The sequence below is a fragment of the Lathamus discolor genome, chromosome Z (assembly GCF_037157495.1).
Source record: "Lathamus discolor isolate bLatDis1 chromosome Z, bLatDis1.hap1, whole genome shotgun sequence".
NCBI lineage: Eukaryota > Metazoa > Chordata > Aves > Psittaciformes > Psittacidae > Lathamus > Lathamus discolor.
This window is the reverse complement of record NC_088909.1, coordinates 58823418-58848490: the sequence shown is the minus strand read 5'-3', so window position 1 is coordinate 58848490 and position 25073 is coordinate 58823418. Positions and strand designations below refer to the sequence as shown.

At 47.2% G+C, this 25073-nt stretch overlaps 2 protein-coding genes across 2 annotated transcripts; one reads left to right on the top strand and one right to left on the bottom strand.

The window, feature by feature from the left end:
* Nucleotides 1-1747: 1747 nt before the first annotated feature.
* On the bottom strand, nucleotides 1748-3725 carry LOC136004888 (transcription factor JunD-like). Its single transcript, XM_065661832.1, has one exon. It carries the CDS (start codon nucleotides 3613-3615, stop codon nucleotides 2332-2334), a length of 1284 nt encoding a protein of 427 aa, XP_065517904.1. The 5' UTR covers nucleotides 3616-3725; the 3' UTR covers nucleotides 1748-2331.
* A 2927-nt stretch (nucleotides 3726-6652) lies between these two features.
* THAP1 (THAP domain containing 1) lies at nucleotides 6653-12976 on the top strand. The gene is made up of 3 exons (XM_065663160.1): nucleotides 6653-6883; nucleotides 7367-7562; nucleotides 10871-12976. Exons 1-3 carry the CDS (start codon nucleotides 6813-6815, stop codon nucleotides 11336-11338), a joined length of 735 nt encoding a protein of 244 aa, XP_065519232.1. The 5' UTR covers nucleotides 6653-6812; the 3' UTR covers nucleotides 11339-12976.
* The last annotated feature ends 12097 nt before the right edge of the window (nucleotides 12977-25073 follow it).

The window sequence follows — 25073 nt, the reverse complement described above, 5'->3', positions numbered from 1 at the left end:
TCTCACTAGTGAAAGTGTGTTAAGGGGTGGAGGGAGGGAAGTCTCTATCGGTTTCTCCAGTCTCACAGCATTTTAGCAGATAGGTCGGTGCCTGCCACACAGTAAAAAACCAGTTCTTTTTCACCCAGTTATTATGTAACAGGCAGTGCTACAGACTGTATGCTGTCTGGTTCAGAATGCCTTTAAGAAGTCTTTAAACCTGGTTAAGATCAAAATATTTTTTTTTTTATCTGTTCATTAGTATTTCTAACAGCAGAAGGTATTGTTACAGGCAATCATTTCAACCACTGAAAAAGGCTCTGGTGACATGATTAAACAGTTATACAATGATTAATATGGCTTCTACCTAATTTGCATATGCGTTAAGTAATGAAATATCCTCGGAGCATCTCAGCTACAATAACACAATTACTACGCATTGTCATGTCATTTAATGCGTGTGCCAGGAATGACTACGCACTAAAAGCTCACACACTTGACTGCTGCAGCTCAACCTTCTGAACAGATAGCACTCACATATCCCCAATAGAAGAAAGAAAAACTGTGAGTCTATCCTGACCCTCTTGAATTTCAAAGCATCAAGTGTATCCTTCAGAAGAAGCAAGAGATGTTTAACAGCTCCTGAGTGGCTTTAACAGGTCTGAGCAATGGCTCATACACATAAAAATGCCTATGCCCCTTGGCTCCTCGTACAATCCCCCGTTTTCACCAGCTGGCACAGACACATTATCCCCATTTAAGTCATGCCTCTGAGTTCAAGCAGATCATTTGGCACAGTTTCCAAGGAGGGAGCGGGCCCCACTCTGCAGCTGGATCTGCTCAGGATAAGCCCTGCCATGCCCCAGCCGCAGCCAGCCCCTGCATCAGGGGGGCTTCTGGTGGGGTGACCATCACATTCTGACAGACCCTTCCCACTGCACCATGCCACAGGGCTCAGCAGCGCTGCAATAGTGGCTATGCTCAAAATACACAGGTGTGGCAGAAGCAAGGTAGGCAGCAACACCGAGCAAGGGATCTAAAGCTTTCAAAAAGTTGTTGAGGATTATGTCTAATCGGAGGAAATAGTTCATTTGCTTTACTCTTCTACTGGTAAAATCTTGACAAAGAAATAAATCACACCAAGTTTTTCCAAACAGAAAAGCTTTTCACACTCTAGTGTTGACTTGTTCTGTATCTAGAGTATTGCAGAAAGTTTCTTCAGAACAAAGCAGATCAAGAAGCAAGATACACAGATTTCTACTAAAAAATAAATCTACTTTTCCATAATATTTCTGTGATTTATTCAAACAGAATACAACGGAATTGCCACCTTTACAGCTAACCCACCCCAAACCTAAGCCCTTTTCTGTATAGCACTGAACTGTTACTATACTATGTAAAGAGCAAACACCACTGGAATGTACACAGTGAAGGAAAAAAAAAGTAAAGCTCTTCTTACCCAAGTAACGTTTTTCTTACTAACATATCTAGAAAAATAAGGTCTAGGCAATGTCCAAAAGTGTTCAAGTTTCAGTAAGTAACTATCAATGCCCCAAGGTTGCACTTGCACAAGAAAAATGGAGCGTACGGTTTAGAAAAGTATCTTCAAATGACTGAGTCAGCAATGCATTTCATTCTGCTTAAGATTTTACAACAAAAATCATCACCCTCCAGGCTTTGATTTTAAAACCGAAGCCATGTAAGTGCAAGAGCACCCACACAGTTGTCTTAACTCTCAATGGCAAATTAAAGCTCTAGAGAAAGACAGTATTTTTAAAAAAGTTCTTTATCAATACCAAGAAAATATACATAGCCGTATCATGTTTTAAATATATATATATATACACGCACATCTTCTCAAAAGGGTACGATTCTGGCTTTTTTTTTTTTTTTTTAAGTTTGAAAAGCTTATCCATTGCTATACAGTTCAGTAAAGGTGTATTAGGAAACACACTTTTTATATCCCCCATTAAAATAAAGTTGAATCTTTCTGTAAACAGGAATTTCCTTAATTTCCGAAATCTCTGCAGACCTCACGTACTTCACTGAAAAAGAACAGCCAACCACCTGCCCCAGAACCACCCACGAAGACCCTCGCTCCCGAGAGCAACACCGACAGTCCTCAGGAAACGCTTAGCAACACCCGGCTCCTGCAAACGCCTTCTCCGGGCGCAAATAAATAGTAATAATTAATAATAACAATAATGACGACAACAACAACAGGAGAGCGGTGGCGGGCGAGCCCCGCGGAGCCCCCGCGCCGCCCGGGCGGCGGGCGAGGACGGTTCCCAGCCCGATCCCGGGTCCGGTCGGTGGCGGTGGCTGGGTCCCCCCATCAGCGGGGTCCCCCCCTTAGCAGGCGCTAGTCTCCGGCGGGGCGACTGCCTCGGGGGGCGCCTCCCGCTGGGCGGTGGCGGGTGGAGGATGGCCGGCGGCGTTGATGTGGCAGCCGGAGGAGAGGTGGCTGCGGACGCGGCCCTGCAGCTGGGTGACCTGGGCGCGGAGGAGGTTGGCGGTGGCAGCCAGCTCGGCGTTCTGCCCCTTAAGCGCCTTCACCTTCTCCTCCAGCCGGGCGATGCGCTCTAGCTTCCGCCGGCGGCACTTGGAGGCGGCGATGCGGTTCCGCAGCCGCTTGCGCTCCGCCTTCAGCCGCTCCTGGCTCTCCGCGTCCAGCGGCGACAGCGACGGCGGCGTCGGCGCGCTGCTGCCGCCCTCCACGCCCGCCGACGGCGGCACCTCGGGCACCGTCTGCGGCTCCTCCAGGGACCGCGCGGGCTGCAGCCGAGCGGTCCCCAGACCCGCCGACCCGAAGGCCAGGCCCGGCGGCCCCGGTGGCGGCCCCGGCGGCGGGGCGGAGGCGGCGGAGTAGGCGCTGCCCGAAGGGCTCAGCGGCCCCGCGGGGTTGAAGCCGCTCAAGTTGGTGTAGACGGCCGGCGGGTCGGCGGCGGCGGCTCCCGGGGGCCCCGAGCGAGAGGTGCAGCAGGGTCCCGGCGTGGAAAGTGGCGGCGGCGGCCCCGCCAGGAGCTGGTTTTGCTTGTGCAGGTCGGCCAGGGCCTTGACGAAACCGTCGGCGAAACCTTCCTGCTCCTGCGTCACCGGCTGCCGGTAGAGAAACGGCCCCGCTGCCCCGCCGCTGCTCGCGCCGGGCGCCGCCGGCCCCGGGCTGCCAGTGCCCAGCCCCGCACCCCCCTGGATCAGCAGCTGCTCCAGGTCGGCGGCCGGCGGTAGTTTCAGCAGCGGCAGCTCCGCGGCTGAGCCCAGCGCGGCCTCTGCGCCGCCGCGAGCCGCCGCCGTTCCGCCGCCCGCCGGCTCCGCGGAGCCGGCGGGCGGCGGCGGGGCGGCGGCGGCAGGCGGCGGCGGCGGTAACAAGCGCAGAGCCGCCGCGCTGCTGCGGGCGCCTGCGGGCGGGCGGAGAGCGAAGGGCCCCGGGAGCGGCGCGGGGGAGGCAGCCGCCAGGTCCCGCTTCTTCCCGGCACCTAGCAGCAGCTTCTGCCCCGCCGCCGCATCAGCCGCGGGGCCGCCGGCCGTACCGAAGCCCGGCAGCGGCACGAAGTCGGGTAGTAGCTCTAGTCCTTCCTCGGGGTAAAACGGCGCCTCCATCTTCACAGCGGATCGCCCGCTACGCCCGCCGCTCATCCTGCCGCCCTCGCCGGCCGGCGGCGGCGGCGGCGGCGGCTTCGGCGCGGGGCGGGCCGGGCTGAGCGCCTGCTGTGCGGGGCCGGCCGCCCTCGGCTGGCAGCGGGAACTGAGCCGCCTCTCGCCGCCGCCGGCCCCACGCCACGCCCCGGGCCCGCCGCCGGCCCGCCCCGCCACCGCCGGTCCCCCCCCCCCGCTCCTTCCCCCACCCGCCGGGCTTGCGCGAACGGGCTCCCCGCAGCAGCCTCGGCTTGGCCCCGGAGAGGAAAAGGCGCTGCTCACCCCCGTTCTGCTCCCTGAAAACTCGCCCCGCGGCTGCGGAGCGGGAGAGGAGGAGCTGCCGGGGGCGTCGCCCGGGACGAGGGGTTCCCCGTGGGCATTCCCCGGGGATGCTCCAGCCACGGCTCACGCGTCCGCGAGGGGAGCGCGGCAAGGCCCATGTGCGGAGGCTGCAGTGGGAAGGCGCTCGTGGTTTGTGCCCGTGGTGGACGGGCGCGGGTCGTGGTGGTGCAGGTGTCGAGGATCCGCGCTTCCCGACAGCGCCGCTGGCAAGTCTGACTCACTGGGGAGTGAGTGAAGAACGTTCGGCCATCGGGAAACATGCCGACCTGCCCAAGAAAAGTCACTCGCAAGAAGGAGATGATGGCTCTGCTGTGGCTTTTCCTCTGGAAAAAAAAAAAAAAAAAATAAGTTTAGAGACAGGGTTTGAAACACCTTAGATGTCTTTTCCACATTATTGAACCGTAAAAGTACTGGTTTTTTTTCAGTTTGGGGGTGGCATTTAGTTGTTAGCTTCACTGGAGACAATTCCTTCTGCCCCTCTCCAAGTCTCCAAAATTCTTACAGGATGAGGAAATTGCTTTCCACCCAGTCTATTAAAAATCCCTTCTGCTGGGGATACCAATGTGATCCTGACAGTGATGCCAAAACCTCTCCTTTAAGCTGGGTTGCTGACCGAGGGCCTCAGTGGCTTGCCAGTTCTTCCCATAAGTGCTGGGATTCACCAGCATCACCTCGGTTAAGCATCACCCTGCTGCAGTCTACTCGTGCTTCCTCCCCATACTTTTTCTCCCTGCACATCAAGACCAAGTGCTTCTTCTCACAGGATGTGCTTTGTAGCTCACTGCTGAGTTCTGCTGTGGCCCCACTGGATTCATGGCCATGCTCTTCGTCTCTTGTGCCCAGGTTTGCTCCAAAACCCAGAGCAGGAGAGGAAGCAGAGATACTGACGTCAAGTCAGGAAGGACTTTGCCCCAGGAATGCCACTTCAGATTCACAGGAGAAATGGAGTCTAAGTACACTGAGGCCTCGATGACCTTGACTAACCAACCTTGGGACCCCTAACTACACACCCTGTCCGTAGGGCAGGAGCTCCATTTGAACTCAGTGCAGGCCCTTTAGTCCCTGCCCAGCTATGTCGCGAGTGTTCCAGCCCCATCTCCTGGGTGGACCTTGGACCTGTGTTTCCAGTTCTGTTCCTGGCATCATCCACCGCTGCTCCTGCCCGGGCTCCCTGGCGTGGACCTAGTACCTGGTTCATCACCTCGCCTCGTCTGGGTGTGTCAGTGTGCGCAGCCAAGCCCTCCTCTGCCCGCCCTGCTCCGTGCTGGTGCTGCAGGACTCTGCTCTGGTTGGTGAGGGCCAGTCGCGGCTCTGGCTGACCCCAGCTCGCCTTCCTGCGCGGCAGACCCGGTGTGCTGCTCTCAAGGCTGCGGCAGCATCGCTGCCCAAAAATCTGCGATCAGCAGGACCCTAGTGAGAAGAAAGCCGCCAGGCAAAAGCCAGAAACAGAGGCACTTGGGTGGCTAAAGGAGGAGTAGGCATGTCTTTCTTGGTGTGGAAGGTGGTGCTAGAAAGAGCTTATTTTTGTTTCCTTTGCTGACCTAGCAGCAGCGGGGCAGAGCTAGCTGTACTCAGCCAGCACTGGGTACTGAGAGCTGCGAATGCCAGCGGTTGCCTTGCTGCGGCTCCTCTATGTACGGGCTTTTCCTGCCGTATTCCTGGGCGAGCAAACGGCAGCGAGCGGCATTTTTCTCTGCAGCCGGGCACAGAGCGCTGTCCAGGCAGAGGCGCTGCAGCCTCCCAGATAAAATCTGCGTAGCTCCTCTTCTATCCCTCGTAAAGCAAGTGAAGAGAGGGAAAACAGACTGAGGAGAAAATGAGGTCCAGAGAAAAGACTGCGGAGGTTCACTCGGCTGTGGGGTCATTGCCAGGGAAATTCTAGGTGTAGTGTGGTACGTGACAAAGATGACCCTTCATCAGTGCTCCAACAGATCTGTTGGTCAGTTACAAAGGATGGTTTAACTCACTGATCTAATGCAGAGCCCGAAGGTGAGCCTGCAGAACAGAAAAACGCAGCAACTGCTTGAAATAAACTTATGTGTAATGACAGATCGGTTTATTTAGATTGCTATCTAACACACCTGCAAGCCGAGTTTCGGTGAGCGCAAGGCAGCAGTTTTACACCTCCTTCACGCAACTGCCCGTCATGGCAGCGTGGTCTTTTTGTTGTTACGCCCGTCCCCGCTCCCCCTGTTATTTATTTTGCTGTCAGAGCCCGCAGACCATCCGAGGTGGGCACACGGACCCTGTGACAGCCCCTTGTGCCCGCCCGCCGCCCTGCCCGCCGGGTGGGGCGAGCAGCCCCGGGCAGCCTGCGGCGGCGGACCGCCCTCGCGGCCTTTCCCCGCTGGAGGCCGGGCCGCAGCGCGGGCAGGAGTCCCGCCGGCCTGTCCGCAGAGACACCCGGCGGCCCCCGCTCCGGCCCCGCCAGGAGACACGGAGGCCGGGCCGGGCGGGGCCGCGCGGTGAGGGGCGGGCCGGGCGGGAGGAAGCAGCCGTTGGGCACCGCAGCCTCCGCTGCCCAGATGTGGTAGCTGGGGGCGGGTGAGGTGGTAGGGCGGGCTTGCAGGCTGCCTCCCGATTGGAGGATTCTCCGGGTCGGCTCCGCCCCCTCGCTCCTACTCGCCAATGGGCGGGCGCGGCGCGTGCCACCACCGCGAGAGTTGCGTTGAAGCCGGCGCCGCCATATTGGAGTCGGGAGAGGCCGCGTCCCCTTCTCTGCTTCTCGGAGGGTCACGGGAGGGGGGGGGAGCGGTGGGAAGGCTGATGGGAGGATGTGCGCTCGGCGGTGAATTAACCGGTCCCGTGAGCCAGTCCCCCCGCCGCTGCAAGGCGGCCGGCGCGGGGCAGGGAGGATGGTGCAGTCTTGTTCCGCCTACCGCTGCCGGAACCGATACGACAAAGAGAAGCCCATCTCCTTCCACAAGTGAGCGCGGGAGGCGGGCCAGGGCCGGGGCGCCATGGAGGCGGGGCCGCGGCCGCGCGCGCGCGCCCCCCTCCGGAGGGGTCGTGCGCCGGGGTCTGCGGGGGGCTGGGGAGGGGGGGGAAGGAGATGGAAGGGAAGGGAAAGGAAGGGCAAGGCGGGGGGAAGGAGGAGGACGTGCGCTCGGCGTGTCAGTGCTGTGCGTGTCCGGCGCTGAGCGGGGAGCCACATCCGGCCCCGCGCCGCATGCCGGCTCCTGCCGGTGCGGGGAGGGAGGGGGAGCCCTTCGCCTCCCTCCACACCCGCTTCCCCGGCGTCTTTCGACCCCAGCCCGGCCCTGGGTTGGCGGGAGGGGTTCGGCTCCGAGGATGAGCCCGTCAGAGGGAAACCCAAGTGGTCGTGCGGTCAGTCACGGCAGCGCACAGCTGTAACCCGACCCCCGTGAACGAGCTGTCCCGTAAAGCTGAAGGTGTTTCGTATTTGCAGGTTTCCTCTTACGAGACCTGATCTTTGCAAAAAATGGGAGGCTGCTGTTAAAAGGAAAAACTTCAAACCGACCAAGTACAGCAGCATTTGCTCAGAGCACTTCACTCCTGACTGCTTTAAAAGGGAATGCAACAACAAGCTTCTGAAAGAAAATGCCGTGCCCACGATATTTTGTTACACTGAACCTAGCGAAAAGGTAAACCCAAAGCACTCGTAGTTTACAGACACCGGAATGCTGTGTGTTGTGTGTATTCAGGGCCCGAAGTGGCAGGGCAGTGAGGAGAAGGTGCAGGCTGCGAAGGATGCCGGCAGAGCGTGTGCATCTGGAGGCACGTGGAGGGCTCTGGTGGCTGGAATACATCCAGCCGCTGTTCTCATGTAGATGTAGGCTGTCTGAGGCTCTGGAGCACGTAGAGCACCACACTAACTTCCAGTAGCTCTGATCTGTGCTTCTGTGCCTATGCAGAAGCCTTGTGCTGAATTAAGTGGAGCGGCAGCAGACTAAGAGGGTACTGCCCTGTAGTTCAGTTGTTCGACTGTATTTGTAGCATATTTGGAGTTTTAGAGAGCCTTCAGTAATGCTGGCAAGTTGTACTGTAGTCTTCCATGCTGACTGGTGGCTCCTTCCAACACTGAAGTGATGATGGGCCTTAGATCTGAAACTTGACTGTTCTCTCTAAAGGGTTCTGTTCTCTGGCTTCATGGAGTTAAAGTGAGGTGCAAACAGAGGGGCAGAACAGTAGCTGAACCTGCTGTCTGTCTGTGCTGAAACCATCCCTGCCTTGCCTTAACCTTGCGTTCACAAGCCAGGCTGATCCCTGACTTCTGTCTCTGAACTTCTGGTGGCAGTCTTCTGTGAGGTGTTTTGCTGCTAAGGCAACTTGCAATAGATGCAAGTCAGTTATGAGTTCTTGTTGATATGATAGCTGCAAAACAAGAATGGGAAAATTTGGTTCTTAGCTGCTATAAAGGATGTAAAATACTAGCTCTCTTGCCATTTTCCTGTAGGGGAAGTGGCAAAGGAGAGAATGGGTATGATAGGTCTAGGGGGTGGAAGACTAATGGGATGGTGTGCACACAGGGAAATAGAGGCTTTTGCTTGTTTGATTTTTTTCTCTTTATACACAATATTAGATTTGATGCAGAAATAAAAAAGGGAATGTATTTGAAATATGACTGATGATAGAGAAGAGAATATAATCAGAAGGTATTTAAGGAAAACCAGACAATTTCCAGGTAAATATGGCTGAGTTTTTGCTTGGTTACGCTTCCCTGTTATTGTGAGACAGACATTTTCTGTATTGTGTGTAAAATAGTTACAAAACTTTAGAGACTGAAAGCTGAATGGGTTTGCAGGGTGATCTGCAGAAGGGCAATTGGCACAGCAGGATTAGCGATGAACCGTGTTCCTCATTTCATTATCATAGCCAGATCTACAAAAACTCAAAAGAGTGCCTTTTAATTATGGAGAAGGATTTAGTGCTATTCTGGTTTGTCTCATGGCACTTTTAAACAAACTGCCACATACCTTCAAGAAATCATATAGTAAAGAAGAATAACAGTGGCTGTTTTGGAATTGAATCCACAGATTTTGAAATACAGCTTTTTATCTTTTGAACTGTGTAATTTGAAATACTTTTTTTCTTTACTTATGTCTTAGGAGAACCATTTACTGTCTGTAAGGAGTAGTTAGAATTCACTTATGATGTGTCAGTGATACCAACGATCTGTTCTCCGTGACACGTTGTGACAATAGTAACATATTTATAGAGGTAGCATGTGCTGGATAAGCTGCAAACAGAAGTCTCTGTGTGAATTCAGCTGTCCAGCTGATTTTTGCTTGTGCTTCCGTCAAGGGTGAGTGTGTCTTTGCCGATTACATCTTTGCCTTTTATTTTAATTTTTGTAGAAAAGTTTGAAAGTGATAGCTGATAGGGTCAAACACTTTAGAATATTCATGTGTGAATTAGATAGGCATGCTCTTAACAGCAGTTTATTGTAATTGAGAAATAAGGGTGATAGTTGGTTGGTTTTGTATTTTAAAGTGATCGGTAATATATGAGTGCATATGAAACTTCCCTTCAACACCAATCACAAAACCGCCTTCTCAGTTACTGTCTACCAAGCATTGTAGTTTGTACAAGAGGGATATCTAGACCCTCCCATATCAAGTGTTACCTTATTTGCATGTTAAGTCAAGGAAGGTCAAGTCGCGACCTTCAGATCTGGTGAGCTTGATATTTAGATGATGAACATTTTCCTGTCCTTAGGCTTTCATGTGTAGCAATAATATTGGCAACAGGTGGGTAGCTAGAAAATTGGTTCGGTGCCTCTTTTACCAAGAATGTCTTCGGCTTTCTTTTGGCATGCAGTATGCAAGCTCTTTTGTTTAAGTAGTTTGGTTTTTTTAATCATCATGTGCACAGAAGCATTTCTGAATTACACTTCATTCCCTTGGGGGCAGAACAAATCTGATTCTCTGCTCTGGCCTATGCTTGAGTGGTGAGGAATCCATGTTGTTCTGAACGACGCAAGTGAACCTATCAAGAGCAGTATGATAAAAACTGCAGTTTCGTGTGGCGTTGAGCCAGCTGATATACTGCTGTTGCCAAAAGGGAGAATCGTGCTTCTCCCTTCTCCATCCCATCTGCCAGCCATGTAGTCCTGTTTCTCACTCCTTCCATACACCAAAGCAGGTTTAGGTCATACCTTGTGTTGCGTTGTTTTGATTTTTGATAAAGAACCGGAGGTTTTTGCAGTGGTGGTGGAAAAGCAAATAGCTTTCTGTCATCTTAGCAACTTACTGTGTTTGAGGAAAGAGTAAGTACGAGGGCTGGAAGGGCTGCTTTGCTGTTGAAGAGCTGTTTATTTTGGCTCATCATGTCTCTTGAAACCAAACCCTTATGCTGCAGTCTGAAACCAATGACACAGTCCCTTCCAGTTGTTGAGAAGCAGGCCTTGTGTATACCCCTTTGCTCTGCCCCATAAGTAGGTGATCCTTATTGCACCTCAGCAGATTATCTGCTGCTGCTGCTGCTGCACTTTTAAGTCAGCCAATATGTTCAAGGTGTATAATGGTAAGATGCAGCAGAAAGAAGGAGGGACAAAGGGGGATGGGGTGGCAGTGATGAGTTACTCCGTTTGATGGAACAGGAACCTGCTTTCTTGCTTCTTAGCTTATCATGGATATGTTTTTGACCTAAGTCTTCAAGTGCAGATTACTGTCTCTCAGATAGTAATTGCTACATTCTTCAGTTCTTGGTTTATTTGAGACTTCAAGGACTTGAGTTTGAGAGCTGTGAAAATGAAGCTGCATAAAAATATCTTCAGTTTTGAAGCCAGACAAGACAGGCCCAGAACTGTATGTCAATTTTGGAAATACAAGCTTTGAAATTTACTCAATTTCAGTCCTGGTTGTTTATGTTATTCTGGGGCTGTAGGAAGGGAGTTGTATTTTGAGCAATGTTAAATGAAAATGTACTTTCTTTTTCTTCTTTTTCCTAGCCTGAAGAATTTACAGAACAGCCAGAAGATCCACTACCGCCTCCCCCACTGCCACCGCCGCCGCCACCGCCGCCACCACCTCCACCACCAGCAGCTCCAGTACTACCAGCATCTCCGTCAACTCCTTCATTTCATCTGTCTCAGATAGATGCCAGATTAGTCGATCCAAGTATTGGATTATTGATGCCTCCTCTCCAGACCCCTAGCAATCTCGCTGTTTTTTGTGATCACAACTATACTGTAGAGGATACAGTACATCAACGAAAACGAATTCAGCAGCTGGAGGAGCAAGTTGAAAAACTGCGGAAGAAGCTCAAGACAGTGCAGCAGCGATGCCGGCGTCAGGAAAAACAAATTGAAAAACTGAGAGAGGTTGTTCAGTTTCAGAAGGAAAAAGACATACTGGCAGGAAAAGGCTACGTGATTCTACCCAATGACTATTTTGAAGTTGTAGAAGTACCTGCCTAGAAGTCATGAACATCGGTTTTCACTTTGCTAGGCCAAGAAATTTAGTTTGAAAACTAAATGCTCTCTAATTCTGTGCACAAGACTCTCTAGAATTCTCAGACAGTAAATATGCAGTCATACAAACGAGATTACAGTTTTTCTTCACAGTCATTTCAGTTTGATACACTTCGAAAGTGCAAGCATCTCAGAATTAGAATGTGCATTTAGTTTACAAAATCTGAATTGCTTTACAGAAGGAAAGGATGCAATGGTGAATACATTTAAACCCAGGGTTTTGATTTGTTTTTTTGCTTTGTTTTGTTTTTGGTTTTATGTTTTGGTTTGGTTTGTTCATTTGTTTGTTTTTTTACAGCAGCTGTCTTACGCTTACAGGGATTGGGGAACTGAATCTGGCTGAGAGTGAAGTTGAGGTTGTTATACACTTAGTTCAGAGCTTTGTCAAGGCATTTAATGTTGGCTTTGGTGATCCCTAGGAAGTGGTTTTCACTGATTTCAGAAGGAGTGGGATTAGGGCAGCTAAGAATACCTGCAAGTGCTGCAGAAAAATAGAGGAAGTTAAGATGAGCATTTCAGCCTGGGAAAACTTCCAACCTCAGTTTGCCATGCCTTCAAAGTACTGCAAAAAGTCTAATTCCCGGATGCCTTTGGTGAGGTATGTAAATGAACCTCTTATTTTGGAGTAACCTTTCACCACGTGTGTGTTGTGAGGGACATGAGGAGAATTTACAGCATTGCTGATGTAGAAGAGGCTTTAGTTTGAGGGCACTTAAAAACACTCCTGAAGTGCAGTGCTACACTGAACATATGTGTTATTGGACTGTTGGCTGGATCAAGAAGGCAGTGTACTGTTTTGGAGTGGCTGCTTTTCGAAAAGTACCTTGATAATATACAGTCCTCAATATGTTGCAGTGTGACATTCCTACTGTAATGGGTGGAATGTTGTCCTCGTCCTTGAAATTGTTCTTAACTCTCATCTCAATCGTGTGTAGCTTCAGGAAAAGAAGTTTTTTTATCTTACCGAGGTGTCAGGCATTTGTGACTTCCATTGCAGTATGCTGTGGGTTTTCTCTTGCTTTCTCAGCGGTCCCTCCCCAAAAGATATCCACCAAAGGGCAGTAACGGAATTAGGCTTTGGGAGCTGCTTGGTGCTAGACTGGTTTTTAATATCTCAAATGCTGCTGCCTCTCCTTTAGCCTTATTAAAACTCATTATAAAAGTGAATTTAGCATGACAAAGTAGTGCAGCAGTTTGCACTTACTGTCTGATAATTTATTTAGTCAATGAACTCATTCAAAATCAGAGAAATTGGTATCATGCTAACCCTGTTGTAGCCTTCACAGCTGAAATTCCTGGATATATTAGACACAAGGAAAATGACTTTTCTCAGTCCATGTCAAACTTGTGTGTAGTGTGGATTCTAGCTCTGATACTAATCAAGGCCTATTCATGATGGCTTTAAAAGCTTCCGTTAATATCCTGTTAGCACAACATTTTGAAATGTTTTGAACCAGTCTTTATACTTCTGACCTCACTCATGCCACATGTCTACTTTCCCATTACATAGACTTAAGGTGAACAAAATTGCTGATGCGTCCTTTTGTGTACATTTATGATACATGATTAAAAATAAAAAGCAAATGGTGTGTTAGATTTTTAACTACTCTTTCTCATCTTTTCCCAGGACTTTGCCAAAACTAGCTTCACATTTTGTATTTTTTTTTTTTTTTTCTAAAGGAACTCCCTGGTTTAGATGCTGGGTTTTATTCACAGCATTTCCAAGTCTTGTTGCTGTTATGCTTTATACTTAAAATAAACTTGAAAATGTTCAAATTAAAAAAGTGACAAGGAAAAGACGTTTACACAACTGTTGCTATGCTTTTGGCATGTGTGGCCAGATTAGCAGATTGTTTCTGTTTTCTATGCAATAATACCCTCTCTTCTTACTCTCTGGGACTTTAAAGTGCGACTTCCTGAGGTAGGGCAGGTTGCTGCAATACTTCACTCCTGTGGCTGGGGTGCTCTTGCCATTGCACTCTTCCTTCTGCCATTTTGTTGTGCACTGCTATCACCACTCTTCTTACTTGCACCAGTTCTGGTGCTGAGTGCATTCTTACGTGGGCAACTCAGCTTACTGAAGCAGCAAGTTTGGCTTGTAGTGGAGAGGCAGAGGAAGATCAGTGGTGTCAGACTTGATACAAGAAAAAGGCAGGGGCAGGAGCTGAAGATGGAGAGAAGTAAGTCCTCTCCTCTGGTCACAGTGAGTTGTTGCATTGTGTCAGCTGCTTCTGAAAATAAAGGGATAACTTCATTCTCTTAATGCTCAGCACTGTTTCCTTCCATCCTGGCCAAAGATCCCTGTCTCCGCACACTGTAACCTGCTGTGCTTATTGGGCTCATCCTTTGAGTGTTGTAGCTTCACAACCTTCCAGCCTAACAGAAGCAAGTCAGCAAGATAAATTTAAGGCACACTGATAAATGGCTTGTGCATGAAGTTCTTGTGGGTTTAAGCTTTTTATGTTGAAGTTGGTTTAGTGGCTGACTCAAGGGAATGTTCCTCCTGGTGAGAGGTGTGATAATTGCTTGTCTCGAGTGTCTCAATAGTAGCAGGTAGAAGGGGAAACTGGTGCCCAGTTCCTTTCCTATTACCAAAGGATTTTTCTATGAAGAGATGCAGTCTATTCTGACAGTGGTCTTGAATTTCTCCTGCAGCAACTCTTTTTTTAAATCAGCCCTCCATAAGTACTGATGCAGTATGTTAGGGCTAGGTATGGACTCTGCTAGGGATGTGAGGACTGTCAGTATCGCAGAGCAGTGAAGGGGGAAAAAAGGCTGGCATGGAAACAACCCATTGCCTTTTAGCAGTTGACTTTCCCTGCACTGGACCTACCCAGCGCTGCACTGCAATCTCTCTGATAGCAATATAGAAAGAGTAGATGAAGGCTGTCTGCCACTGGCCAGACTAAGAAAGGAATTCCAGCTTTTCATGTAAAATTAATAAGCACAGCATGTTCCCAAGCATTTGTTAATGTTTCCTCTCTTTTTAAAGTGGGATCTGTTACATTCACACCATCAGCTGTAAAAAGGACTGCATCACTTACTGTTAGTATTGGCCACAACCAGTACCTGCACTTAGCAGCGATCTCCTAAACATCTCAGAAAAAAGTGATTTGGAGCTAAAAAGTGAAAGTGGGAATGTAGAATGATGTGATTGTTCAGTTGCACACCAAGTAGCTGACATTTGTTTAAATGCATGTAGCTGTACTTTGCTGAAGCCAATTTTATAAAGCAGACAGTTCAAGGAATTTAGAAAGTATCAGAACTGGGAAAACTGCTCCACTCTTAAAATCTTGAGAGATTTGCTCTGAAACAAGCTGAAGCTGCAGCAGGCAGAAATTAGAGCTTCTAAAAAGAGAAATGTTGGGTTACCTCTGGTGGCCCAGTTCTCTTTTTGCTGTGGTAGGTTATCTGACCTCTGTGTAGTGTTTACTTTTCTCCTTACACCTCTGCAAAGTGTTGCATCTCACTGTCTAACTGGGACAGTTTAAACCCAGGGGTATGTTTTATGGGGAAAATGAACAGCTAAATATTTGGATTACCGCTTGTCACACTGAGGGAGTCCTTTGTCACTGCCATTTTTTCTCCTGTGCTTCCAGTTGGCCTCTTGTCTGTGCTGTTACTAGTACGTTCTTAACAGCTGTGGCAACAAATTAATGAAACTGAGATTTCCGAGTAATCTTCTGCTTTGCTGAAATTTCATTTTCCTTCAGCTCTACGTAGGGTTTAGGGTACTGGTGTCCTGTGTGAATTTTGAAGGAGTTCTCTAGTAGCTGAGGAAAGTGCAAAGCAAATCACAGTTTGAATGTAGGAAGAAGGAAACCAAACAGGTTGTTTGGGTAAAACTAAAACCAGAACAGTTTCTTAAGTCTGTTTCAGACGACTTCTGCTATGATGCTGTTTGCTGGAGCCAGGCAGTTATTCCTAGTTGCCCTTTTGTTTCTTTCCTTAGAACTGTTTTAGGTTTTAGTCTATAGGTGTATCTGCTTCTGGTCAGTTTACACCTTCATCAGGTGTCAGGGTAGAAAGGGGTGTTTTGAGCTATTGTATTTTGAGCTAATTTTAACAACCAAAACGCAATCTGCCAAAGCACGTTGATGCTGTCATTACTGCTGCAAGTTCAGTTCTGTAACTTCTGCTGTTTAAAGCATAGCAGGTTATTTGCAATATTTTAGCCACGTTTTATTAATAAAGGAGAAAAAACACAACAGGATAAAAAATATAATTAAAAAATATGATTAAAAAAGTGATGACAGTAAGTGCTATTATACATTCCTCTTCAATGCTTTCAACAGAAGTTTTATTTTCTTACAGAGTTATTTGGATGGAACCACAGCATTTTATTGCACAAATTGGGCAGAAGGCTTTAAAATTTTATACAGACTGAAGGAGTTTAGGAGTGTGCAAAAATAAAATGTATTGCAAAGTTGTTGTTTGATCCACGCTGAATAACTTTAAATGGTTCCCAAAGGAAAGCTTTGGCGAGGAACTTAAATATTCTGAAGTTAAAACTTTTAAATATGTTACTCAGAAGGAATTTTTCAAGAGCCTCTCTTGAGTATACATTGCATTGTCATAATTAAATCATTTCAGTAATTAAATCTCTCTGAAGTCCTGCCACTATTAATTCATTTAGCACTGACTATCAAGCCTTTTATTGTCTGTTGTGCAAAATGATCTAGTGATCCTCCTGTAGCTGCCTCCTCTCATTGTACAGGGAAAATGGACTGTCAGGCCTGGGCTCACCCATTCCTGGAACCTCTGAAAAAATGATTGTCCTCTGTGTCTTAATTGGTTCTAGTGGACTATTAAAAAGTCGTTTAGTTAGAGAGGAGCATGGGAGAACACAATGAGGCTAGTTGTTTTGGGTGTTGTATGTTTGGTTGGTTTTTTGGGGGGGTAGTTTGGGGTTTTTTTGTTTGTTTTTAAACTCAGGGAAGACTTGAGCAAATTAGGCAGGCTTCTGGTTTCCTTTCAGGTTTCATTGGATGTGACTATTAAGGGTGTATGGTCTGTGACTGTACTAGTCATCTCTAGATGAATCAACTCTTCAGTATCTGAGTCTGTGAAAAAAGACATGTAAATTCCTTTCGGGAAGTAGTCAGTTCAGTGTCTGGGGCTGGTAATCCAGAAAAAAGAGGAGGTCTTGCCTTCAATAATGGTTTCTTCTTTCATCTTGGGCTCATTTACCAACCCCCAGCTAGAGTCCAGTGCTTTCCAGCCAGGTTCTTATAAATGGCCCAGGACATTGATTTAGCAGAGTGATACAGCAGTATACTGAAATAGCAGCACAAGTACAGTATGTCAACTGCAATATACAGCAGAATCACAGTACAAGCATACCATATAAATTCCCATTACCGGTCTCTAAATGCTTGCTGTCATGACACTGTGTGTCCCCAGTTGCCAGGAAATAATATGTGGGCAAAGTTCATCGTAAGCCACTCTCCAAAGCTGATTTGGTGAGTGGTTCAGTTTTTATTCTTTATATGGGTTGAGTCACATACATCTTCCCATCCCATGCTGGTCTGGCTAGCTGTTTTCAGGGAAGGCGGTTCGTGCAATCTGTAGACTAAGTGATATATTAGTGATATACCTTAAACAAAGGTTACTGTCTATTCCCCCTGGTGTTGAGATAATCTCAGCTTTCTTTATGACAATTTGTTGTTACCACTTACATTCTTTGCTGAGGTCATCGTTCTTGACCATCTCCTCTGGGCCTTCCTCCGTTGCAGGAATTAGTCACACATCTCCATACCATCTCTTTTCAGGGGTGTCTAATGTCTCTTACAGGAAGAACTGAATTTTTTTTTTTTTGGCTTAAGGCACTCTGCAGTCTGCACCCATGGCCCAGAAAGGAAGGTTCTGGTTTTTCTTGTGTTAAGAGGAAGGGATCTTTTTAGGATAATAACCACAGCAGCTGGCTCTGCAGGGAACAAAGCTTCAGAATGACCACTTTCACAGCTCAGTCCAGAGTTCTTGCTCTTCTTCGTTGTTATTGTTTGTGTTTTCTTTGTTTGTTTTGCTTGTCCTCTTCTTGTATTTATAGGATCAGACCATTCATCAGTTCACTGATGCTGGTGGTCCACAGAAATGGCACCTGCATGCAAAGAAAATTTGAACGGAGAGAACTGTTCCCAGCCTGGCTGTGAGACACCAAGGTGGAGTCTTCTGCCCTCACTAGAGCATGTGACACGTGAGCTTGGGCTGCAGAGGCTGGCCTTACTGATAGATGGTTCCATTTCTAATATTTAAAGCTTGACCTACATTTGCAGGCTTGTCTCATAGGTGTTCTGAGCTGATATGGTGTTTTATTGAGTGATTTTGTGGTGGCAGTTTAGCTGGGAAGTTCCAGGAGTCACTGGCAGATAAATGAATGTTTGTGGTGCTATGCCAAAGGACTGAAAAAGAAGTCATTTATGAGTAGCTTCAAATCAGTATGTATGTCCAGTTCTTTTCTCTATTTGTCTCTTTCTGAGTCCAGGAAAATCTTTTGTGTTAGTTTTATTTTCTTTGACTGACAAGTGACTGAAATTGTTCAGAGCTTATTTATGTGTCCAGCATGGCGAAGAACTGGCAATTTCTGTGCTACAGGTACTACAGCATGGAAATCTCCTGGTTGTGGGTAATAGGAAACATGTCTATGCCCCCAGGTGAATGTGCATGTTATTTGGAAGTAATCTATTTAAAATACACACACATAAACCACAGTCATAGTATCATTTGAGTTATCTTTCTTTGATACTGCCATCAGCTAACATTACCTGGTGGTAACTTTTTATATAACTAAATACATATATATGTATATAATATCCTTTATACTCAAATGTTCAAGCAAGGTTATGATGATGTTTTAACTAATCTAACAGTATCACTCTGCTGATAACAGCTCTTCCATCAATATTGACATTTACCTCTTTTTCTGTCTACTAATGTTATGACTTACATTTTTTGCTTTGTGATATACCAGCTTAATATATACCTGGTATGTCAGTTAATTGACATGTATATAACTTCAGAAATGAGATGTAACTAAATTAAACTAATATCTGCAAATGGTGCTTTCTTGTGTTGTTCCCAATGCTGCCTGACAGGCTAGATCTCTACACCAGGTCAAAAAGCATGCTCCTTCAACACCTTTTACTCCTTCAGTCGCTGAAGAAATCATAACCTTATACATGTGGTAGATGACATTGGTTTTGCTTGTTTTTCACAGTATGATGATCACGAAGTCTTGTGAGCATGCTGTCTACTGAACCCATCATCTCAGTGATGAGATAGGACTGTAGAAGTAAAACTTTTCTCCCCACTAGAAATCTATTCTAATCTTCAGTGTTATCTCATTTTCTCTGACTTTTTCATATTTGCTTTGCTCTTCTGCAGCATTGCTCTTCTCTCTTAGCAAAGATTAATTTGATCTTTTCTATTAATACTTTCAGAATCTTGAAGTCTGTGTTTCTTACTGCATTTGCCTTTTCCGATCTGATACATGTTAATGAGATACTAATCTGCTCAGTTACAGAGGCTGTCAGCAATTGAGCGCTGGAGTATTTGGAGCATGGGTTAGTAACCTTTTTTTGTAGACTGGTAACTTTTTACTGTTTAATGCTATAAAATGTGCCACAGAGATGAAAATGCAAAACGTTGTTGGAAATAGCATTGGAATGAAAAGCATGTCTCAACTGAAGACTGCTTTGGGTTAATGGATGAGTTTGGCCTGTGGAAAGAGGAGGTTTGGTAATTATTTCGGTGGATTTTACTCTGTGTGCATTCAGGCTGAGTTTTTACTTTTATTCTGCTTGTTTCTTGATTCCTGTATATAAAATGATATATGTAAGAGGTTTAAAAGTGAGCTCAGTGATTCTCTGGGGAGCTGAGAGCTTTCTGAGCAATGCCTTCACCACTGGCTTAACTTCTGTCCCACTGAAATGAGCAGTAAAACTGCCTGCTGAAATGCTGAAAGCTTGACTCAACATTTTGGGCAGAGCCTTGCTGAGTCCCATGGGGCTGGGATTTCTTTTTCGTGTTGCTGAAAATGATATTATTGTGCTGTTGGAAAGTCCATCAGCATTATGCAGAAGAAGGGGCACTGGGGCAGTGTCATCGTCTCAGACAAGGCTAAACAGCATAGTTCTTCGGCAACAAAGTCATAATGCCATGAAGCTTCAGCTGATGTTTGCTCATGATGTCACAATGGACTCCATAGCGGGGTGGCAGTCTGCTGTGCTGCGGTGAGATCATGGTAAGGTAAAATCCAGCCTCAATGATAAATGGTTATTTACCTGCGTGAACAAGGCATCTGATAGCATTCCTTGACAAATGGTCCATTACCCATTGAGAAATTAAACTCAGAAGCATTCCTTCAACTTTGGGGTTTTTTTTACTCCTTTTGATTTTGCTGATTATCTGATGCATGTGGAGTTAATGTGTCATGCTCCCTGCGCTTGCTGAGAGTCTCAAAATACTGTAACACTTATGAAACAGTTTGTTGGCTGACTAAACTGTCGTTTGAGGCAGGTACACTGTATTGGAAATGAACATGAGGAGCTGCCCCAGTGAGGTCAAGTGATAATGTGGGGAAGGATGACGGCAGCGCAGTTTGTTTCATTCTGTCTGAGGCAGCCAAAAGGTCTTTTCAGGCCTTTATAAGGTTTAGAGGGGATGGTGTTTATTCTAGAAGCTCTTCAAGAACTGTGGCAAGTTGTCTCCTGGCACTCTTCCCCCTTTTCAGCTTTAAACTGAAATAGGGTAGACTTAGATTAGATATTGAGAAGAAATTCTTCACTCTGAGAGGGTGGTGAGGCACCGGCACAGGATGTCCAGGGAAGCTGTGGCTGCCCCATTCCTGAAAGTGTTCAAGGCCAGGTTGTACTGGGCTTGGAGCAACCTGATCTAGTGGAAGGTGTCTCTGCCCGTGGCAGGGGGTTGGAACTGGGTGAGCTTTAAGGTCCTTTCCAACCCAAACCATTCTGTGATTCTGATTTAACTAGGTTAATTTATCTGAATAGACACAGACAGGCCATTAAAACAGTTAAAGCAAACAGGATATTCTGGCATGGTAGGAAAAGCAAAGCTAGTTTCTACATATTTTTGTAACTAACACAAATTACATTTCTCGTGAGGTTAAGTTGTAAACACTTAGGTTTTGTATTCAGCTTTTCTGGCTTGTCAGAAGCAAGGCAAATGGCAGATTTCAAAGATGTTATCCAGTAGAGATAGCTTTATGGGTCTCAAAGCCTCTCTAGTTTGCTGTTAAAAGCTTTATTCAATGAACTTACACAGTTTCAAGATACAGCTGTTGGTTACATATGCTACCATATAATTAGGTTACATACGCCACCAAATAATTGCAGCACTTCTACTTCACATCCCTTCTGTTATGATTATATGTTGCCCCAAAATTGCAAGTTACATAAAAAACATATTCTGACTTCAGTCAGAAACTGTGAAGGCATCTGATACACTGTGCGTAGTTTACACTGATGTTTAACAGCAAGTGTTTCCATAGTCCCAGGCTAATTGATATTACTCAGAGCTGTCCTGTTATATATGTATAGGCTATTATGCATGCAGGTCCAAGTCCCTTATTTCTTCTATACTATTATCCTGAGACATTTTGTATGAACACTGAAAAACACTAAAAGAACCCCAAACAAACCACCTAATACCCATTGTTTCATTTGTGCCACTCAGAAATATAATTGTTGTGAGCACAACTGTGAAAATCTTTAACAATCAAATACCTGGAGGTAGGCCACACTGAATTTTAACCACATATGTAGACACTCAAGAGGGCTGTAATGTCTTCATGTAATAAGTTATGGGTAGGAGTTCCAGAAGTTATTGTATGTGAAAGCTGATTTCTAGGTCTACATTTAAGAGTACTGTCTGTTCATGAGCTGGTGAACATGGAAGTCTGAAATATGCCACAGATGTTCAAAATGATGGTCCTACATGTTCTGTCTCTTTGGTTCCTACCTGTGAACATTTCTATCTAATCTTAAGAAACCTCTCGAAGGAATAGATATTGTTATTTATAAATTATTTGACATCTACCCAAACAATACAGACTTAGCATGGCAAGCAGGCATCTGTGGCTAGAAGGCTCACATCCCAGCTCAAGCCATCAGAAGGTAGTCATCAGGACAGCTGTGGGCTGGCGTGATTACAAGGACAGAAGTGAGTTAGTGAAGGTGTTAAATGAAGAATGTCTTTCATACTCCCCCAGAACTGTTTCTCCATAGACAAGTTGGCTTTACAGTGCTGGTTAGGGTTACTCCTGTGACAGAGATGAGGTCTGGTCTGCCAACTGGCTGCTGCCAGAGGAGTTTCTGCATTTTAGCCGGGGATGATCCTAAGTAATGTGCATGCACTTCATACGAGCTGCCCCATTCAAGTGAGTGTCCTGGCTGCTGTGTTAAAATTCCCACTTTGTAAAATTATTGGCTGTAATGTAGCTGAACGGGGGAATTTTGCTCTTGGCACGCCACAGCCTCCAAAGTATGAGTGCAGGCTGGGTCCAACCCAGCGCCCCAGACCTGCTTCTTCCTGGGCAAGAGTTGCAGCCATTTGGTATCATGCAAAAGACGGGTGTATCTCAAACGTCAAGAGTCTTGCTCACAGGAGGACTAAACAGCTTGGATCCTGGGTGGCTGAATATGCTCGGCATTGCCAGTGGCTCCTAACTTCAGCAAACCTGGCTGCCATTTGGAGATGAAATACTTCTAAGTGGAGCTGGCTCACTTTCCCTTTGCAAGACTTGAGCATCTTCTCATTTGGTGGGCCCCTAGAAATTCAGGCACGTAAAATCTCAGTGCCTGAGCAAAGCAGTGCCTGAATAAGGTGACTGTATTGCACTCATGTTGTCTGTCAGCCAAACAGGGAGCTTTTTAACATTCCTGTCTCTGTTTTTCAGAAGGAGGCATGTAAGGTGTGATGAGGCATGATGCTGATGAATGGTTGGTGGGGGAAAGTTTCTCAAGAGCTCTCAAGATGGAGGGAAGAGGTCAGAATAAGTCTGAATCAACCAGAGAATGGCTGCTTCAGCACTTAAGGAGGGATTAACAATTCTTTGATGTTTGTTTTAATTATTATTGTTATTTTCTCCTGACCTTTTCCAGTTTATTTCTGAAAGCTAAAGATGAAGGTGCAGGTATCTGTCCTGCAGCTCAGTGGCCCGTGTTGAGGGGCTATCTTTCTCAGCCCCTGAGTTTTGTGGGGCTGAATGTCGCTGAGATAATTGGCAATGCAGCTGCATTTTCTGTTAAAAGAGTAACTTTCAAAAAAGCCCCTCCAAAAAGGTAGAACAGCTAACAACTCATGATGTACTAAAAGTCAAGTATGAGGGCTGTGTTCATGAAGCACAAGCTGCTAAGGCTACTGTGTACTTGCAGGTTTGAGCATATAATACACAATCTTTTCCCACAGAAATGTGAGTCCTAATACACATGTTGAAAATGCACGAAGGAGAACTAGTTAACTGCAGAAATAACTGCTTTTCTGTAATCCAAGCAGGCAGTAAGAGGTGTAGAGCAGCAGAAGAAAATGGACAACAACTGCATTTCTTTTTATTGAAACATCATGAACAAAGCCACAAGAACAAGAACAACATCCAGTATTGAAGAAAGAGACAAAAGAATATTGACCTCCAACCATTCCTAGCAAATATATTACATTGTCATCTTTTGGACACTAGAGAATTATTATCTGTGTCATGATATCTTTCTAAAGCTAAAAAGAAACCTCCTTGTGAATTGTGGGTGGATGATGTGGATTCAAAAAGCAGCCACCTCTGCTAGCTCAGGAAAAGACAATGAAGAACAAACGCCCGCAAATGCAGGCAGGAACCTCAGGTCAGAACTTCATCCAGCTTCCAACAAAGCACTGGATTTTGCTGTGGTACCTCCAAGGGCATCTTCTGCCCTCCCTCACCAGATGGATTGGCTCCAAAACCAAACTCTGTCAGCTACCACCATCAAGGCTGCGTGGTGGGGATATTGCACCCGAAGAGAAGTGGACAAAATGAACAAAGCTGCTGCCAGGATTCAGGCAGCTTATCGAGGCTACAGGACATGGCAGGAAATGCCCTTTGGGTTTCACAATTGCCCTGCATACAGTAAGCTTATAGTAAAGGAGAAAACAGAAAAAAAGACAACAGTTCTCCCTCTTGTCATGGAGCGCTGTGTGTGTTGGGTTAAGGGCTCCCAGGCACCAGGTGTTACCACTGAAAATGAGAGGCTGAGTGGTCAGTGCAGAGACAGACATGAACCAGGCACTTCTGTCACTCCAGGAGCCATTACCTTCAAAGCAGAGTTTTCTCTCACACCCTGTAAAGTCTTGACCCTGGCTAACTGTTTGCTTACCCCTGAAGTCTTTCAAGCCTTGTCATCTCAACAGCAAGTTCATGATGCTGCAGGTAGAATTTGGTCTGCGAGGAGAGCTTACCAAAGCAGATATGAACTTGATAAAATGGAAAGACAAGCTGGGAAAATAGAAGAGCTGAGCCAGATCTTCATTTACAGTTATCAACTCACACTAAACAGTTGTAAGAATTACCAAATTTCAGAGTTAGCTAGTGTCACTAAAATGGAGGGGACCACATCGCCCCAGGACACAGTGCCGCATCCTGGACAAGTCCTCACTGTGAAGTTAGAACTGAGAAAGGAAAACGAAGACTCTAATGCAGAGGGCAATGCACCATCTCTGAGAAAGATTAATGTGCATACAGTAGTGAAGGGCCTGAGCACCTCCGGAAGGCCTGTCTCCCTGCGTGTCTTCAGTACCAATGGAGCAGTGGAAGGCTTTTACAGAGCAGCAGGCGGCAGGCAGTTGCATGGGCTATACACGGTCAGAAAGCACGGGGACTCAAAGCTGTCTCAAGTCCGCATTCATGTAAATGTGGTGGAAATGGAAAGGAGGACAGGCAAGAGTCCATGATGGTAGGAAGACGCCAAGAAACCCAGGACTGGAACAGCTCTTGCTCTGCAAAACCTTGCCCTGTACTTGCAGAGCCTGGTCACCGCTGGAACAACTGTCTGGGTGTACCTGGAAAGTGAGTTCCGTTCTGGCAGCCTCCCTCAAGGGTCCCAGGTAAAGCGCATGCAGCATGCCGTCAGACAAGTCCTACGGACCCTTTATAGCCACAGACGTCAACGCAGCAGGGCTCCGGACACTCCTGCACTGCCCGCGTCCTGCCAGGCGGGGGAGCCGGAACAGCACGGGATGTAACGCAGGGAAACGTCCACAGCGGGAACTGGGTAGAAAAACGGCTAGGAGAAGCTGAAAGGGCCTTCTCTTTGCGTGAGAGAAGGTCAAAAATGAGGAGGAAGACAGTGGCGGCTGTGCTGGGGCACCGCGGGGTAGACGGAGGACAGTGGGATGTGGTGAAGCTCCCTGTGCATGGGTGCATGGAGGAGGGGGTGGAGGGCAAACAGCAGAGAGCGAGAGACAGAATTGAGTTGTGCTTGGTGGAACAAGCCAAGAGAGGTGACAGCACAAAGGTGCCTGGTGGGGACAGGGAGCTGGAGGAGAGCGGGGAGGCTTCAAAGGGTATGGGCAGGTGGATGGCTGGCTGCAAACTCTGTGCCCTCTGGCCTGTGGATGAGTCTGGTGCTGCGGAAGTTGCCAAGCTGGGCTAGAAACATCCCTTGCCTGGAGAAGGTGCATGTTCTAGGAAGCTGCT

What these genes read in the sequence shown, in the direction of transcription:
- LOC136004888 (XM_065661832.1), bottom strand. Translation starts at nt 3,615, where the DNA reads ATGAGCGGCGGGCGTAGCGGGCGATCCGCTGTGAAGATGGAGGCGCCG.
- THAP1 (XM_065663160.1), top strand. Translation starts at nt 6,813, where the DNA reads ATGGTGCAGTCTTGTTCCGCCTACCGCTGCCGGAACCGATACGACAAA. An exon ending in AAGCCCATCTCCTTCCACAA is followed by an intron (nt 6,884 to 7,366) that starts GTGAGCGCGGGA and finishes TCGTATTTGCAG; the next exon opens with GTTTCCTCTTACGAGACCTG. An exon ending in ACACTGAACCTAGCGAAAAG is followed by an intron (nt 7,563 to 10,870) that starts GTAAACCCAAAG and finishes TCTTTTTCCTAG; the next exon opens with CCTGAAGAATTTACAGAACA.